At 32.7% G+C, this 17205-nt stretch overlaps 1 protein-coding gene across 1 annotated transcript in view; it reads right to left on the reverse strand.

Moving 5' to 3' along the window:
- The window catches only part of LOC123670434 (SH3 and multiple ankyrin repeat domains protein 3), a 117237-nt gene that overhangs the window by 16963 nt on the left and 83069 nt on the right, over positions 1-17205 (reverse strand). Inside the window, exons 3-8 of the mRNA XM_045603929.1 lie at positions 8686-8811; positions 7898-8078; positions 5604-5923; positions 4022-4216; positions 1919-1985; positions 395-638 (exon numbers count right to left, since the gene is read on the reverse strand). Of these exons, the coding sequence (XP_045459885.1) occupies positions 395-638; positions 1919-1985; positions 4022-4216; positions 5604-5923; positions 7898-8078; positions 8686-8811 (1133 nt within the window). The remainder of the gene's footprint in view (positions 1-394; positions 639-1918; positions 1986-4021; positions 4217-5603; positions 5924-7897; positions 8079-8685; positions 8812-17205) is intronic.

A 17205-nucleotide genomic window follows, 5' to 3' on the forward strand; every position in this document is an offset into this window, starting at 1 on the left:
GCTTTACCGTATGCTTTCTTGCTTTTGTTTAGACAACTCGTAAACCGATTACAATTGGTTCGCAAAAGCAATTTTATTTTTCATATATTTTTAATACTAACAGCTTTCTTACTTTTACGCCTCAATATTTTTTTAGACCATTCGTCAATCAATTACGTTCTTTCAAAATTTATTTCATACATTTTTGAAAAACTAAGATTATTTAGAAGTAGTGCCAAACAATCACAGATCTATAAATTGGGATCGCGCAAAGGTTTAAGGGATCCCTAAGAGGTGGGTAACCCTAAAAATTCGAAAGAAGCGAACAAGCGGACCGTGGAAACATCTAGATTATTTACATGAACACAGAACATGCAACGATGGTGAACGGTGCATGGTGATGGTTGTTCGGAGCTCACCTGTGAGGATGCTGGCGTCGTCTTCATGGCTGTGACTGGCGTCGCTGAGGCTGGACGAGGCGGATGAGAAGGGGCGGTCGAGGCAGTAAGGCGAGGACGAAGGCCGGCGTAGCAACGCGTCCAGTTCGGCAGGGATGCGTGTAGAGGACGCCAGTGAGGACCGGTCTCCCGCGCCCCACCAGCCGCCCCACGCGCCCGACCGCCTCTTCGGGTTGTAGCGCGGCGGGCCGCGGAACGGCACTGCAAGCGGAGCGTTACCGACCGAACAAACTAATTTTAAGTACAAATAAAATGTGCAGAAATCATACGACACGCCACTCGGCAGAATATAGCTTGTAACTGTTTAAAATATAACATCTTTGTGTACCTGTATTCGCGATAAAGTGAATTTGAATTTACAGTGACTTTAAGTACCGACAGATGAAATTATCTATACATATAAATAAAATTGATGTGTCTGTCTGTGATTTCAAAAGAACTGTTGTTTCAAGTGCATATAGTTATTTATACGATTCTAAAACATAAAAAAACGATTTTAAAAAGTTTGTCTGTCCGTCTTTCTATTTGTCCGAGCTAATCTTCGAAAGGCTACTTTTTATCCCGGAATTCCCAAGAAACGAGCATTTAATAATGATGAAAATGTAATACCCCTGTTTCTATTTTTGCCACGTATTTAGGTGAAACTTTATATTAAATGTAAATGAAAGTACAGGACACATACACTGAACACTTTTTCCTCAAGATCGATTATCATTTTTAGGAGAGAAGATTTAAAGTTTTGTAATCGCCAACCAATCGCCAACAGTTGAGTGAACAGTTGTAAAGAAAAAAAAAACCTTAAAAAATATAACGAAAACATCGTCACCAAGAGCGACTTATATTAAACACGAAATAAAAATAACGTGCAATAAAATAATATTAATATAAAAAATTATATAATTACAACTGTAACGATAGAATAAATAATATTGATATATAAAAAAAATATAATTACAACTGTTACGATACAATAAACTTGTATACATAGACATATTTCTACGGATTATGTTATAGATAGGTTACGCTTTTCGACTTATAATACGTGTTACGTTTACATTACTCTGTAATATTTAGTACACAACCATCACCATTATGATATTAAGCAATGGAATTGAAATAATAATTCGATATAATTAGTATGATTGGTTTCATGCAGTAGTAACATTAAATCAGCTATGCTAAATATAATAAAATAATTTAATATTACATACTATTCTATATAAAAGCCGTGTTCTTATTATAAATGTATAGTATTGTATTAGTCACTATATTAACATAATTATGGATCTGCGTCAAATAAGATCTGAGTCAATAACTCTCACAAATCTATGTGAAAGTCAAGAATAAGAGAAATGGAATGTTCCAGAACAAATTTAACGCAGAGTAAATAATTCATTGAATACTGTTAAATTGTCTTATAATATTATTATGAAGCGGCAGCCACAGCCATGCATAATATATCATTAAAAGTTCCGACTCACCAACTTCTTCCGATTTGTAATTCTTTATCACCTCTGCCAATTCTAAATTTCCAGCTATAACTGCAACCTGTAAATTCATAATTATGCCTTTAATAATATTTATATTATTAAGTATAAGGGGTTATTAATTACTTGACAATATTAACAATGTAAAACTAAAAACTAACTTAACAGTCAAGACTATGAAGTCTGCAACGTCGCTGAAATATCAGGATTTTAAAAATGACAATCACGGCAAAACCTGTAGAATCAAAATTGATCTTGGTCACAGTAAAATTTAAAAACTTTTCGCTTCAGCCTCTAAAAGCCCACTGCTGGGCCTACTATAAGCCTCTTTCCCCATGTAGGAGAAGGATCAGAGCTTAATCCACCACCACTTATATCGAAAACTAATTTTTAAAAGACTGTTTTGGTTCGTCATATTCGTAGTAGTATATTATATTGTCAATTTTTTATGTCACTAGGTCGGCAAACAAGCGTACGGCTCACCTGATGGTAAGCGATTACCGTAGCTTATAGACGCCTGCAACACCAGAAGCATCGCAAGCGCGTTGCCGACCCAATCCCCCCAGGAGCTCTGGTCACCTTACTCACCAACAGGAACACAATACTGCTTGAAAACAGTATTATTTAGCTGTGATCTTCTGTAAGGTCGAGGTACTACCCCAGTCGGGCTGCTCCATATTTTGAGCAGGAAAATCCTGCTGTGCCCCACCTCAGTTATAATTATAGGTATCAATGTATTGTATTGTATCATAGTATAATGTCATATCCGTATGAAATTGTACCAAGAATGCTGGCAATGATACTCTATTTAATTGCAATTCAGATTCTCCTGAACAAAGTGCACGACCCTACTCGTACATCACCAGCTGAAGCTATGAGACGTTGGATCAATTTAAATTTTTCCTTTATTTTCTAAGGTACCCTTATATTCCAAGGGTTTATTTTAATCCTCTAATCAAACTCAACAAAAAGCCTGTTTATCTGGTAGGCTATAAAGTGTCCAGTATGGAAAAAGTAAAAGTAGGTGGATCGTTAAGTTAACCATAATCTTGTGAAAGTTAAACATAAATATAGTTTGTCACAACCCTAGATCACAACATTAATTGTCCTAAAACACAACTAAATATGTAGTTCATAACTTAATTAGTAGTTGGTGTCCAACTAAGCACCACTATAGTGTAGGTTACATTAATGTAATAATAAAGTTAGACGTTTATGGTCATAAAACTGAGTAAGTAGGTAATGATTAAATGTTAATTTATGTAAGTGACGTCATCTGATGCTGACATTAATGTTCTACATAGCAATTATTTTGTTATATATTGTTTTATTGCTACGGCAAATGTGCAAAATGGGCTCTTAACTTTTTCAAACGTATACTTTGTCTCATATTACTATTACATTAGTGGATATTCTTATTACTACTTACTATTTATTACTACAGTGGATATTGTGGCTCTTGACTTTTAGCAAAACTTCTGTTATAGTCTATAAAGCTGTACGTTCGATTTTATATAAAATTAAATATTTCGTTTCATACTCGTAATCTTTATCTCTCGTGTTCATTTTTTATTCATCACACTGCGATTTTTTAAAAGTTCAATTACTATGATAATAAATACACATCAATATCAACGCTTCTAGCTCAATTGCTCCTTGTATGATATAATATTGTGTCGAAAATTCCGACATCTCATAACACTAACGTTTGAACCATTAAAACATGTGTATAGCAAATACAACCAACAGTCATGAAAGGTGATTAAAACTATTGCTATGATTATGAACACTGACATGCTATCGTTGCATTTTGCACAATATTATTTAATACGACTAATTTCGACTAGACGTTGGTGCAGTTTGGAAAGACCAGGCTATCTGTTCCGGAGTTTGTGGGATTGATTCCCTGAGTCTGGGTGTATTATTTATATGTATATTTATCGAAAAAAAGTAGCTTATAGCTATTTATATCAGTCGGCTGTTACCTATAACACAAGCATTAAGTTGCTTACTTTAGGAACAGACGACCGTGTGTGTATGTTTAAGTATTTTATACCCAATAAAATGTAAAGTAGTTGTGTAGCATGTAGAAGATACCTGGTAAGGCGTCTGATTAGCGTAATTCAGCGATTCCTTGTCACAGCCCCTGAAAAGTAGCTGTCTCGCGCATGAGTCTTGCGCGTTGACCGCGCAAACGTGCAAAGGTGTGTTTCCAGATGCATTGCGTCCATTCATGTCAGCCCCGTAGAACAATAAATGGTCCAAATGTTGGACTAGGCCGTTCCGACACGCCTGGAATTCGGAAAATTATCATATGATTCAAAAGTTACGTTAAGATACGAACTAAACGTGAAGCCAACTCCTTAATAGATTAAAATTAAACAGTTATTTTATTTAGTATTTTAAAGATAAATTGCGAAAAAGTTGACTGTAAAATTCCCGGCCAGGTTTTTTAACAGGCAGCTCTGAAATAGTATATTTCATTACAAGTGTGGAAAGGCTGTCATTGCAAAGAGTCCCGACAAATGTCTACCCGAGCCGAGGCGCAGCCGAAACAAGCAGCAGCAGTCCGAGCAGTCGGAACAAGTTGTAATGACGGTTCCGCACGTGTACTGAACGACTATTTTTAATACAGTTGCGAAAAAATGAAGCAATTTAATAAAATAATAAAAACACAATAAACTCAACTAACTTAACATAAATTTCTGAAAAATGGCGCCAACCGTAGAATATAAGCAGAGTTTCTTTTCTTCACCCATTCTGGAAGGCAAAGGGAACTATGCCCATACAGCCAAGTCTTCAGTAGAAGTTTTTTATTGATATGAAATGAAAATGAAATTTAATGCGATGAAATGAAATGAAAAATAACCAAACTCATTTAATCAAATCATTGAATCTGATATTGAAACAAATTAGTAGCTTCTTTTTAGAAATATACGTAATTGCATGAATCATAAAAACTTCTATGAATTTTTTTAGTAAAAACTTCATGGTTGGTTTTTATTTTTAATAGACATTATTTTGACAGTTGGGAAAGAGAACGCACGAGTTCGGGAAAGGTAAAAAAAAAAGCACGAGTATCTAATAGCCTACATCCCGAACGCTATACGTCCCTGCAATACGCCACTTTTTGAGCAACTGTATTAAAAAATAAATTTTTCAATACTGAATTAAATATAGCCTGGCCGGTATTTTTCAGTCAACCCTTTCGCGATTTTTTTCAAGAAATATGTTATTTTCATCCGTTAGGCAGATGGGTGAAGATCGTCTCTAGTTCGGATCTCCAACTAAAATTATTCTCAGGATTTTTTAATAATCTTAAGGTTTGGACATATTTTTGTCTTGAAAAGAGTGAAACAGTTTTGAAGTAATAGATTTATTTCTCAATCCATAGACGATAAGATAGCTGCTCTCTATACTTTACGGTTAGAAATGTATATTTTATATATCATATTTCTCGTGGCGTTAAATTTTATAAGTATAAGCTAACACATTATATATGTTAACGTCATCAGAAAACTAATGTAACAAAATATACCTGCTGTTAAACGAATACTAGCTCTACTTTAGCCATATCAGTTTCCTATATCATAATATTTTTATGGAACACACATATTAAACAGCAACTTAAAATTAAGAAAAACTAGAGATCAAAAAATAAAGTAGAGATCTTTCATACCTGGTGTACTTCCTGCCATCCCTGTAAATCAGTAGCTCCAATCGTTGCATGGTCGTGTAATAAGGTTTCACACAATAAGGGATCTGTTTTATTCGTAACAGAGAGATATAAGGGCGTTAATCCTTTGCCATCTTTGTAATTCGGTGACGCGCCAAGTTCTAGCAACGTCTTAACGGCTTCTAAGGAATTCTTTTCAACAGCTCGGTGCATCGCTGTACTTCCATCTTTAGTCCTATAATCGAGGAGTGCTCCACCGTTAACGAGAGCAATTAATACTTTACCAGGTGATTTTAGGCCTGCCGCAATCGTGAGTGGAGTTTCTGTAAGCAAACATTCTTTAATCAATATGTGTTAAGCTGAACGTTTGAGTTAAGTAAATATTTCTGTTTGAAGAACCGCAGCGTTGCGTGTTGCTTCAGACTAAGATTGTTGTCGGTTCATTTAAACGTTAATATTAGTATTAGCGTTCACGATAAGTGTTTTGATTTTGCAAATTATGGACACATCCGCGTATTATGTTTTTATTACCCTTAACACATGCATAGCAATCTCAAAATGTTTATTATTTTAACAGTATCCAATTTATTTCAATAGTTAGAAGACATCATTATAAATCGCGAGTTTCTCAAAAACATTAAAAGTGTGTAATTAAAATTAACAAAACATTTATTGCCCTTTGTAGCATTTTAAATATTTATTCCTTGCTTTTTATTTTTATATCGGCCAACTAAATATATATATAATTATTATATTAAACTTGTAAAAATATCAACATAAGTGTATTTAAAAAATAAAACCCCTGAAGAAAATACTTATTAAAAAAATATCGTTTATTAAATGCTAACACGTGTATTGTGAATAGTAATCAATTAGTTTTACTTGTTTTCAAGGTAAGAATATTTACAGCGGATTATCTACGCCAAATTAAGCATGTATTAAAAACAATTAAAGATAACGCTTCAAAGAATTGAACAACTTGAGTTATAACGTACACTTTTTATACTTGGTTTTGTTTCACCTTTTGACGTTGCTTTATACAGATGATTGTATCCAACGGATAAAAGTTTATGGTTATATATTGTTTGTTTTTCACAATTGAATTCCATTAAATTTATGATAAACTTTTCGGAAATGTGAATAAAAAAGTTGTAGTTTTAATTGAGGTGAAACAGCTCATATTGGCCTCGACTACCCCCTGCTGTTTAACGGCAGTTTTTAATAATTCCTGGTTTATCTTACTAGCAACAGTCTTTTGACACAACTTGTATAGAATTTACGTCAAAATTATATCTAGTAAGCAAATTCAGAAAACTTGGCATAAGTGTATTCGTTACTTATGTGCAAACAAACTTCATCCACAACTGGTGCCACAGGCCTTTAAAACGAATAATTTTCACAGTATAAGTCAGTGTTAAGTAGCAGAACAATGGCATATAAAGTATAGTGCACGCAGCGTTGATAGTCGCTCCTGTAAAACAAGTCATTTCATTCTGAATGGGCCTTTGAAGTTATTGGGGCGAGATCCACAAGTCGTGACTAGCGTTCGTAACTGCAGGTGTATCGTGCATTTGCGAGATCTGATCTCAACTTTGAGATATATTTTACAATCTCAGCGGTTGAATAATGTAAAAAGAATTATCATTTAATATTGTTGTTGGATTATTTTAAATATTTCGTTCTAGAATTTTATCAATAAATATTATATCTTAAAGATAGGGGAGTTTAATTAGAATGGTAGATAAAAAGATTTATTTTAATACTAGTGTCTCAATTTAGTTTTGCCAGTAATTTTGATATAATAATACGTGGATTTTAACTTTTTACCACTAAACTGAAAAAAATCACATATGCAAATAATTTCTTCCCGTAATAAAGAAATTTGTATTTACTAGTTATTCAAAGTTAGGTGTAATTTAATATATGTATTTTTAATTTTAATATAAATATATATATATATATTATTTAAACTACTTACACACACATACTTAACAACGTATCGAAGTTTTTATTGATTGATAATTCCTAGAAATCACAAAATGTATCACAAAATAATATAAAACATATTCCATTAAAACACATATAAAATAAATCAAAATCAGATGGCCTTTTTATCTAATTTACAACGAAAATCTAACTGAAACCACAGATTTGAAGACAAAATTATTCACCGTATAACAAATATACTTTTTTTCCGAACCTCGTCAATTATCACTAGGATCGATTTTTCAGCCTTAGAGATATGTAGCAGTAACTCTGTCCGTCTAATTTAATGCTAAGTTAACTAGAATACTCACCGCCAGTATCTTGACAATGGAAGTTAGGGTCGAGTCCTTTGGCACATGACTTCGTGATTTTGTCGATCTGTCCATGAGTGACGTGTTCCAGAAAGCGACGAAGATTGGCTCGCGAGTGCAAAGCCTTCAACGTCTTCTCGTCTAATTTTAGCATTTTGTATACCCGCCTTTTGTATTTCAACTGAAATATATATATGGGAAAAAGCTATAAAAGTGAAAACTTTTTAATACAAAAAGATTCGAAAATTTGTCGTTTGTTTATAAAATAATGTTTGTTTTTTTTTTTACAAAAAAGATACTAAGGTAAATTCTTTTTTATTACAGCTTTATTACAGCACAAACATGTTATCATTTTAAAAGCTTAATCCGATATGAGAACCTGTAATGAAAACCACTGTTATTTTACAACAATTGAACATTTAGTAATAAGAGTTATAAATTTATTTGTATCTGTAGCAAATACAAACACACATAAACGTCGAAAACCATACTGCAAAACTAAGATCTCGTGCCGTATATATTTCATATATTTATAGTATCGCGGTTATTTTAGTTTAAATAACTTTTTTTCTAAGATGAGGAGTTCTGTCCAATAGTAAGTAATATAAAACCGTTCACTTCTAACACGACATGTTTAAAATTGGACGGTAAGTAAACGAAGCGAATTCAAAATAGGAGGAGCATCTCAATTCGACTATATACATATATTATTTTTTCATATAGGAACGGGATTTAGATAATAAATATCATCGTTAGGCTAGAGATAAAAAGAGTTGCTGGTCACTCACCTCCAGATATCCGACAGGTCCGTTGAAAGGGTAGTCACCAAGACGACGTTCCTCGTCCAGAAACTTGCCGGCTTTGCCGTTGACCGGTGGGCAGAACAAACCATAGTTGAAGCTCTCTTTCAATTCCTGTAAATAAAAAGAATGACTGAATTAAAAACAAGCTATCATCTGCGGTATTTTGGCAATAATTAAACGTGAACCAAATCACCAAAAAAATGAATGAAAAATAAGTTTGAAGACATTTTTTCTTCCTCTTTTTCTTTTATACTACAAACAATATTGTATCAAAACAAATGACATGTTGATTGTGTTTGTTTAGACACCTCTTTGAATTTACTACTTAATATTTTTGTTAGTATTTAGAGGATAAAAATACTATTAAGGTTCAGGTTTATGAACAAATACGTAAAAAATTATCCACCAAACTTGTTTATTTAGACTGTTAGTATGACAAGCTTAACCTACGACTTTCATTAGCTTTACTGAGGGATTATAGAATGATGTCATAAAGTGACCCTGTTTCTTGTTTGTCATAACTTTGCTGTTGGCTATCCAGGTTTTAACACAAAATAATTATGTCAGCACATTCTAAATCTAGATTACGCCTCTACAAGAAGTTAACACACCGCTAAGCAAGCGATTTCGAACATAAATCTTTTGGGTAATGGCTAACCAATTAAAAGTACAGTCTAGGAAGAAAAGTGTTTTTAAAATAAAAGTGTTGTACTACTACTACTACAATTATTACTATTACTATTTATATACAGTGTGTTTTTATACAATTTGTGTTTTATAATAGTAGTCGAAAACGTAGTGTAAAAGCCATTTTACAATTTTATAGTACCTATTCCAAGCGCGTTTTTAAGATAGGGTCCTTATGATCATATTTATAACATAATAAGATACTAGCTTGGATAATGAGCTTTAAACACTACATCTTTAATCTACGTTGAATTACGTATTTATTATAAATAAAAGTTAATGTTGCAAAATAGGTTCAACTATAAATTTAAACCATGCCAACCATTGTTCTAAAATATTATTCATTTGATCATCCAAGATTATTCATTTGATCCAATAAAACGATTAAGAGATTCGATTTAAATTATTATTACAGACAAGTAGCATCTTGTGACTTAACGAACCAAGATTCAAGATTGATTTGCGATGTCATTGACGATCTGGACGAGCATCGGGAGCGAATGTAATCAATGCAACATTTCTGGTGAGTTATTCACTACGATTAAGGTTACCATCTTGTACGTAATTTACTGGATAAATTAATTTAATTTAAAAATTAAGTTTCATATTATATTATTAAAAAAAAAATATTTTTATAATCACTTGCTTAATCTGTGTAACTATTTGCATGATTAATATTTAATTTATTTTTATTTTTATTTCATCCATAATTTATATTCAAAATTTCTTTAAGCATAGAACTGGTAAACAACACAATATTACTTAATCCGATTTACAAAACATCTAAACAAAGTAATTTGTAAGTAAAAATCTACAATTGAAACTTTTACACTTTTAAAATTTTATCGAATGTAAAATTAATATTTTTAATTTGTATTAACATTAATTCAATATTATCTGAAAATTTAAACATTATTTTGTGATTCTGGTCGTATGGTACTCGATACGATGTATGTACCTATGCATTTCGCTATAGAATAGTGTCCACAGTCAAGAAGATGGATGGCAAACCTAGTTCAGGTTCATGGCGATTATAAATACCTGACCACAGCGGATTTATGACTAGAAATCAAAGCCATTATGTGGTTATTAATTAGGCTATTACAACGTACGCAGTTTTAAGATAAAACTATAACAACAGCATAAAATTTAACGGTTCTCTAGTTGTAATTTATACGTTAAAGCTGGTAAGCTGTTGTTAACACGATGTAATAAATATGATTTAGTTTTTGTGTCGTAGGCTGCGTAGCCCGGTTTGCATAAATTAGGTAAAATATTGGGAGTGTTATTTTACGAATAAATAAAATTACTGGATTGAAACGCAATTTTGTTACAGCGTCCAGCGTGACATTGATTTATCGATTGAATGAGAATTGCTTAGGGCTACTTATTTAAAACATCTACCCAATACAGCTCAATGTACAAAATGTACTGCTGAACTGAACTTTGTTGTCATTATATGAATTACGTTGATCCTGTTATGTCATTGCGAATGTTTTCATAGTTTAATGGTTATTTTTCATCACTTCTGATGACATCTGTACTACGCCATTACGCGCATAGAACAAGTCTAAAGCCACTGTTTATTTTATAATGGAGCAAACAGCGAGATTAAGAGCTATGATATACAGCAGAGGCAACTAACAACTCTGCTCGCTCGAGTTATTACAGTAGGAAGCGACGGAGTGATAAAGGGACCACGCGTTCTTAAGAAATGCTCTGAGAATAGAAGTACATGTCTCCGTTTGTACTACACTGACCTATTGTAGGTAAAAATGTACTATTCGCTATAAATTTAAATTTGTTAGATAAATTAAAGAAACTTAAGCTTAAACATATTTACTGTCTGATAACAAAAAGTAATTATTTCAATATATGTATTAAAAAATAAAGAGAAAATGTATAATGTGGAATGAATTACTTAAAATAATGTCAAGAGAAACTACGAGATAAAATATACTGAATACTAACATTAATGGAACAAGAATTTCCATAATAAATATCTATTGTAATGTAGGTGGCTCGGTCAGTTCTGTGAAAGATAGTCCAGACTAATGTAAATAGAATGAGTGCACCTCCGATGCAAGTAAAATATGTCAATTTTTTAACGAACACTTTAAATCTGTCTATTCAGCGCCGCCTAACATTGCTAGTTCTTATGGGTCCCAAGGTAATGTGTCTTCTAATAGTAATTTGTCGTTAGGACGTATTGAGCTTACCGTTAATATTGTTATGAAATATCTCAAGCAGTTGAAAGTTGATAAGGGTTCGGGACCGGATGGCTTGCCACCTATTTTTTTGCAATTGTGCCACAAATCTTTAGCTTATCCGCTTCTGCTTTTGTTTTCTTTATCTTTACGATCGGGTATCATGCCTGATATTTGGAAACGATCTTACGTTGTTCCTGTGTACAAGTCTGGTGATAGGCATAATGTTGAAAATTACAGACCGATTTCAAAATTGTCTACTGTTGCTAAATTGTTTGAGAAAATTGTGTATGACAATATTTATCCGAGTCTTAGACCTTTTTTAATGAGTCAGCAGCATGGGTTTGTGGACGGGAGATCAACGGAGAGTAATTTGTGTGAGTTTGTCCATCGCGTTTCTATTGCTATGGATCAGGGTTACCAGGTGGATGTCGTGTATACCGACTATTCTAAGGCATTTGATAAGATACCGCATGCAATATTGATAAATAAACTAGAAAGAGTCGGTATACATGGCGATCTACTTCGATGGCTTTCTTCTTACCTATATAACCGTAGCCAAGCAGTGACAGTGAAAGGGCATGTTTCCTCGTTTGTGCCCGTTTCTTCTGGTGTACCCCAGGGCTCGCACCTTGGTCCTCTACTTTTCAATATTTTTATAAATGATATACATAAAATTTTCGAGAATTCAGATATACTTCTTTATGCTGATGACATGAAAATTTTTAGGTGTGTATCTAATAATTCTGACTGCATACTACTTCAGAGTGACTTAAACAAATTGTGTGATTACTGCTCAGTGAATTCTATGTATCTGAACATAAAAAAATGCTACGTGATATCCTTTTCTCGTAAGACTAACACAATTAATTTTAATTATCAACTTAATCAAGAGCCAATAACACGAGTTACCGAGGTGCGAGACTTGGGTGTTTACATCGATAACAAATTGACTTTTAAGTCACATATTAATTATGTTACTGCTAAAGCATTCCGAATGCTTGGCTTTGTGTTGAGAGTGGGACGTGATTTTAAAAATGTCAGCACAATTATTCTCCTTTATAACTCTTTTGTAAGATCTATCTTGGAATACTGCTCAACTGTATGGAATCCATTTTACAAATGTCATGTTGCTCAATTGGAAAAAATTAATTATAAATTTATAAAATTTTTAAGTTATAAAGCTTCGCCGCATATTCAAGATATCCCGTATATTCCTTCTTTAGAAAATCGTCGATTGGAGAGAGACCAAATATTTTTATTTAAGTTACTTCGTAATTTTATTGATTCCCCTTATCTACTTAGTCATATATTATTTAGGTGTCCCAAAATTAATACACGTAATCAGTCCCTATTTTATGTGCCTAGAACTAGGACCAAATATACGCAGAATAATTTTACTTTTAGAGCATGTAAAGTGTACAACCAATGTTTTCATCACATTGATTTTGCAACTTGTTCAGTGCAATCTTTAAGGAGTGAATTACGATATGCAATAAATTTTTAATTTTTAATTTATCATTAATTATTTACATAATTCATGAATTTCTAGTAGGTTGGCTTGATTTTGTTATAAATTTATTTAATTATGATTGTATTATAGTTGGTATGATTAATTTTTAATGTTGTATATATCTGAATTTTATTATCTTTTAATTATTTATTGTTTAATTGATGATTGTATGAAATGTTTCTATTCGTACATGTTTACCTAATCATTCAATTTACTACTGTTTGAATTATTTATATTTTTGTGTGTATCGATTATTTCTGATTAATGTGTGCTTTTTAGCTTATTAATGAATTGTTTACTATTGGAAACTTTATTGGTTTATGTATTAGTTTTATATGATTTTTTTTCTTTGTATTACTGTACTGTTTGTTTCCTAAATAAAATAAAATAAAATAAAAATAAAATAAAACTATGAAATATGGTCTTTCATAGCGAGAAACTATTTTCAATAAGTGCGGTGCGTGTAGAAAGGTTTTTGCGATGACCGTATACGCCCGAGCCGGCCACGCACCATGTTTGGCGTTTCCGCGTGTTTTTGTCGTTTGTTCTGAGTCGTGGTTTATGATCATTGGATAAGATAAATTAGTTCCTCTGAATATGTACGAGATTTGTAATTTATTGTCTCACTTTGCCTTTTGCCGTTTGTCGCTATGTATTTCGTTACTGGAGCAGCGTTTCATTAATGATAGTTGTATAAGATTTTTTAGTTCTAGTAAATTTTACGTAAGTACATTGTCTTGAATGTGGTTATTTTCTATTTTATATTTTAATCTACACGTGGGAGATGATAGCGCCCTTATTATATAATATTACCTACATCAATAACGGCATATAACCAATTATAATTTCGATACATTATATATTGAAGAACTTGTTAAAGAAATTTCCCTCATACTTAATTCCTTAACAAGAAATGTTTACATCACAAGAAGGCGAAAATTGTATTTCTTTTTCGTTTGATATTGTACGTCCGTCCATAGATCGATACACGAGTTGACTATTTCTGTATCATGTCATATATTGAATAAATCATCATCAGTCATTTCAACTGAGGTAGGTCCCAGCAGAAAGCTTTCTGCTCAAAATCTAGAGCAGCCCGACTGGGGAAGTACCTCGACCTTACAGAAGTTCACAGCTTAATAATACTGTTTTCAAGCAGTGTTGTGTTCCTATTGGTGAGTAAGGTGACCAGAGCTTTTGGGAAAAATTGGGAATAGGGTCAGCAATGCATTGCGATGCTTTTAGTGGTGCGTACGCTTGTTTGCCGGCCTAGTTGTATAAAAAAATCAGTAGTTTCTTGTGGTAAAAATAATTATGGATGATTGCCATATACTTAGAGATTTATTAATATTGTAAAAAAAAGTGATTAATAATTTAAAACTAGCAAATTCCGTACAGCAGCGCGTAGAGTTGACTTTCGCTTTTGACACTTATTACTTTGTTACCAATTAACCCACTTTATATGACTTCACTGTAGTTGCGCCTAGTGGTTTTAGACACATTGCTTCCACGCTTTTAAGAGTTTAAAGATAAAAAGCCTGTTTTTTATTTCTCGAGCTACCCATATAGTTTTATTATAATTCCTTAAGTAGTTGGAAAATGTTAGTGCGAAAGAGTTACAAACAATAATTCATTCATACTTTTTTTCTTGTTTTAAAATATTAGTACGATAATATTAAATCACTTTCATATTACACAGCTTTCCTTTTTTATTCAGCAATATTTGATGGTTGTTATAGTAATTTATTTAATGCATAAAGAGTGTAAAAAAATTGCAAAAAAACCGCTACCGTTAGCAACATGACATTAGGTAGGTTGTAAAGTAGCTCGTCCGCATAACTTATTTCATTATTTATTTGTACACATTTGAGTGTAGGACTTTGTGCCAGTTTTTTGTACGTACTTATGATTGATGGAAATTAAAAGTTTTTATGTGCGTACGTAGTTATAGATTATACTTAAGAGTAATTTGCTGTTTGCGGTTTCCTTTGTGTTAGTTTCGGTTTTTGTACTTGGGATTATTTAATGTGTATTTCCATTGCTAATATATAATAATAATAATTATGTATAAATGTTATAAAACTAAAAATAGTTCTAGCCTTATATTATCCTTTTACCATGATATATATCTACCGTGAAAAACAAGGTATTTTTTGCAGTCTTGCTTGCGTTTAATTTTGGATGTTGGTTAGATTCAACGACTTCTATGGCTGCTTTTTTATTATTGTTATTATATAGTGCGGTAATCTTTTACTTAACAATCTTTATTTAATAACACACTGTTAATCTGCGTTCAAGTTATCTTTTATCGAATATACGTATAAGAGTATAAATTATACAATGTTATTCTTGGATTAAAACAACAAATGACCCGAATATCGAAACGTTCTTAAAATGATTTTGTAGTTAAATTATTTCGTAATTCAATTAACAATTTTTTGCACCTGAACACATAAATATAATATCGTAAGCATGGAATTAAGTTCTCGTGTGAGTATGTGTAGCTTCTATAAGAATGGTTACGATTCAGCCTGTAATATCCCACTGCTGGGCATAGACCTCTTTCCCCATGTAGGAAAAGTATCAAAGCTTAATCAACCACGCTGCTCTAATGCGGGTTGGCGGATATATTCCCTCCCTACGTTAACGTAGTTAGTAAAGATCGCTATCAGGTGTACATGATAACAACTGGACCTGACGGCTTAACGTGCTCTCCGAGACACGGTGGAGACGCACAAGGACTGCACAAACACCCAGACCACGGCAAAGATTTGTATGGCCAATACAAATGTTTATCATGTGCGGAGATCAAACCCTCAACCGCCAGCGCAACAGCCACAAACCAGTGGCATGACTGTTGCGCCACCGCGTCGTCTTCGATAAGAATGATAAAGATCGTAAACTATAATTATACTTCTACGGGTAAACTTGTGACTATCTCAAATAAACTAACACTAAAGTTTTATGATATTAATCTTGCTAATATTACGAATGGGAAATTTGGATGTTGTTACTATTTTACGACAAAAATTATGGTTCGATTTTTATAATACTTAAGTACGTAGATAGATGTCTGTACAATAAGTACATAGGATAATTTTTAACTGAACTCTGGCACGGCATCAGAAGTTACACGGGAGAAACAGCTAGTTGCAACTAATCTATATATATAAATGAATGTTTGTCTGTCCTTTATACAATTGTGAACTATGAATTTGATCATGTTATGATCTTCAGCAAAGTGTTAAGCATGAGCCCATACAGGTGTTTGAGTTGGTACGACCAAAAAAATTAATATAAAAAAATAAAGAAGCGTAGCAACGCGCTCAGTGTACAGCTAGATATAAATAGCTTTAAAGAGAAATAACTATTAATAGATAATATTTTCTACAGTAGGCTTCATCAATAAAAGTGTGATGTGATGAGTGGGTGTTACTGAGATAATTAAATAGCGACGTTTGCATACAATAGATGAGACGACTCCCAGTTCCATGTCACTGGGTCAGTGGATTGATATCGTGTCTCTTAGCGCTATAGTTAAATAGTGATAGATCGAATAATAACACTCTATTTAATATCACTTTTAAAACTTTCATGGTTATTTTTTTTATCAAGCATTTTTTATTAAAATCCGGTAATTATAACATATTTGTCGTTAATTGTTTCATTTACGCTATAATAATTTTATTTAACGTTACAAATTTTTTTTTGTTTTTAACTAGCTTCTGCCCGCGACTTCGTTCGCGTGGAACTTTTAAAGGGGAACAATTCTGTCATACACGATTTTTGCGAAACTTGAACTGTTTACGCAGCGCACGCAGCGAAAGCTCTCAAAAGACAAAAACCCCGATTTTGTAACATTCGTCATTGGTTCTCCGCTCCTATTGGTCTTAGCGTGATGATATATAGCCTTTAGCCTTGTCCGATAAATGGACTATATAACAATGAAAGAATTTTTCAAACCGGACCAGTAGTTCCTGAGACTAGCGTGCAAACAATTTCTTCAGCTTTATAATATTAGTATAGATGAAATATATTGCTTAAAATCTGGAGTAGCCCTATTACTGCGATATCACTTCGATCGATCGTATTCGAGTT

This window comes from Melitaea cinxia, chromosome 4 (genome assembly GCF_905220565.1).
Source record: "Melitaea cinxia chromosome 4, ilMelCinx1.1, whole genome shotgun sequence".
In the NCBI taxonomy this organism is placed as follows: domain Eukaryota; kingdom Metazoa; phylum Arthropoda; class Insecta; order Lepidoptera; family Nymphalidae; genus Melitaea; species Melitaea cinxia.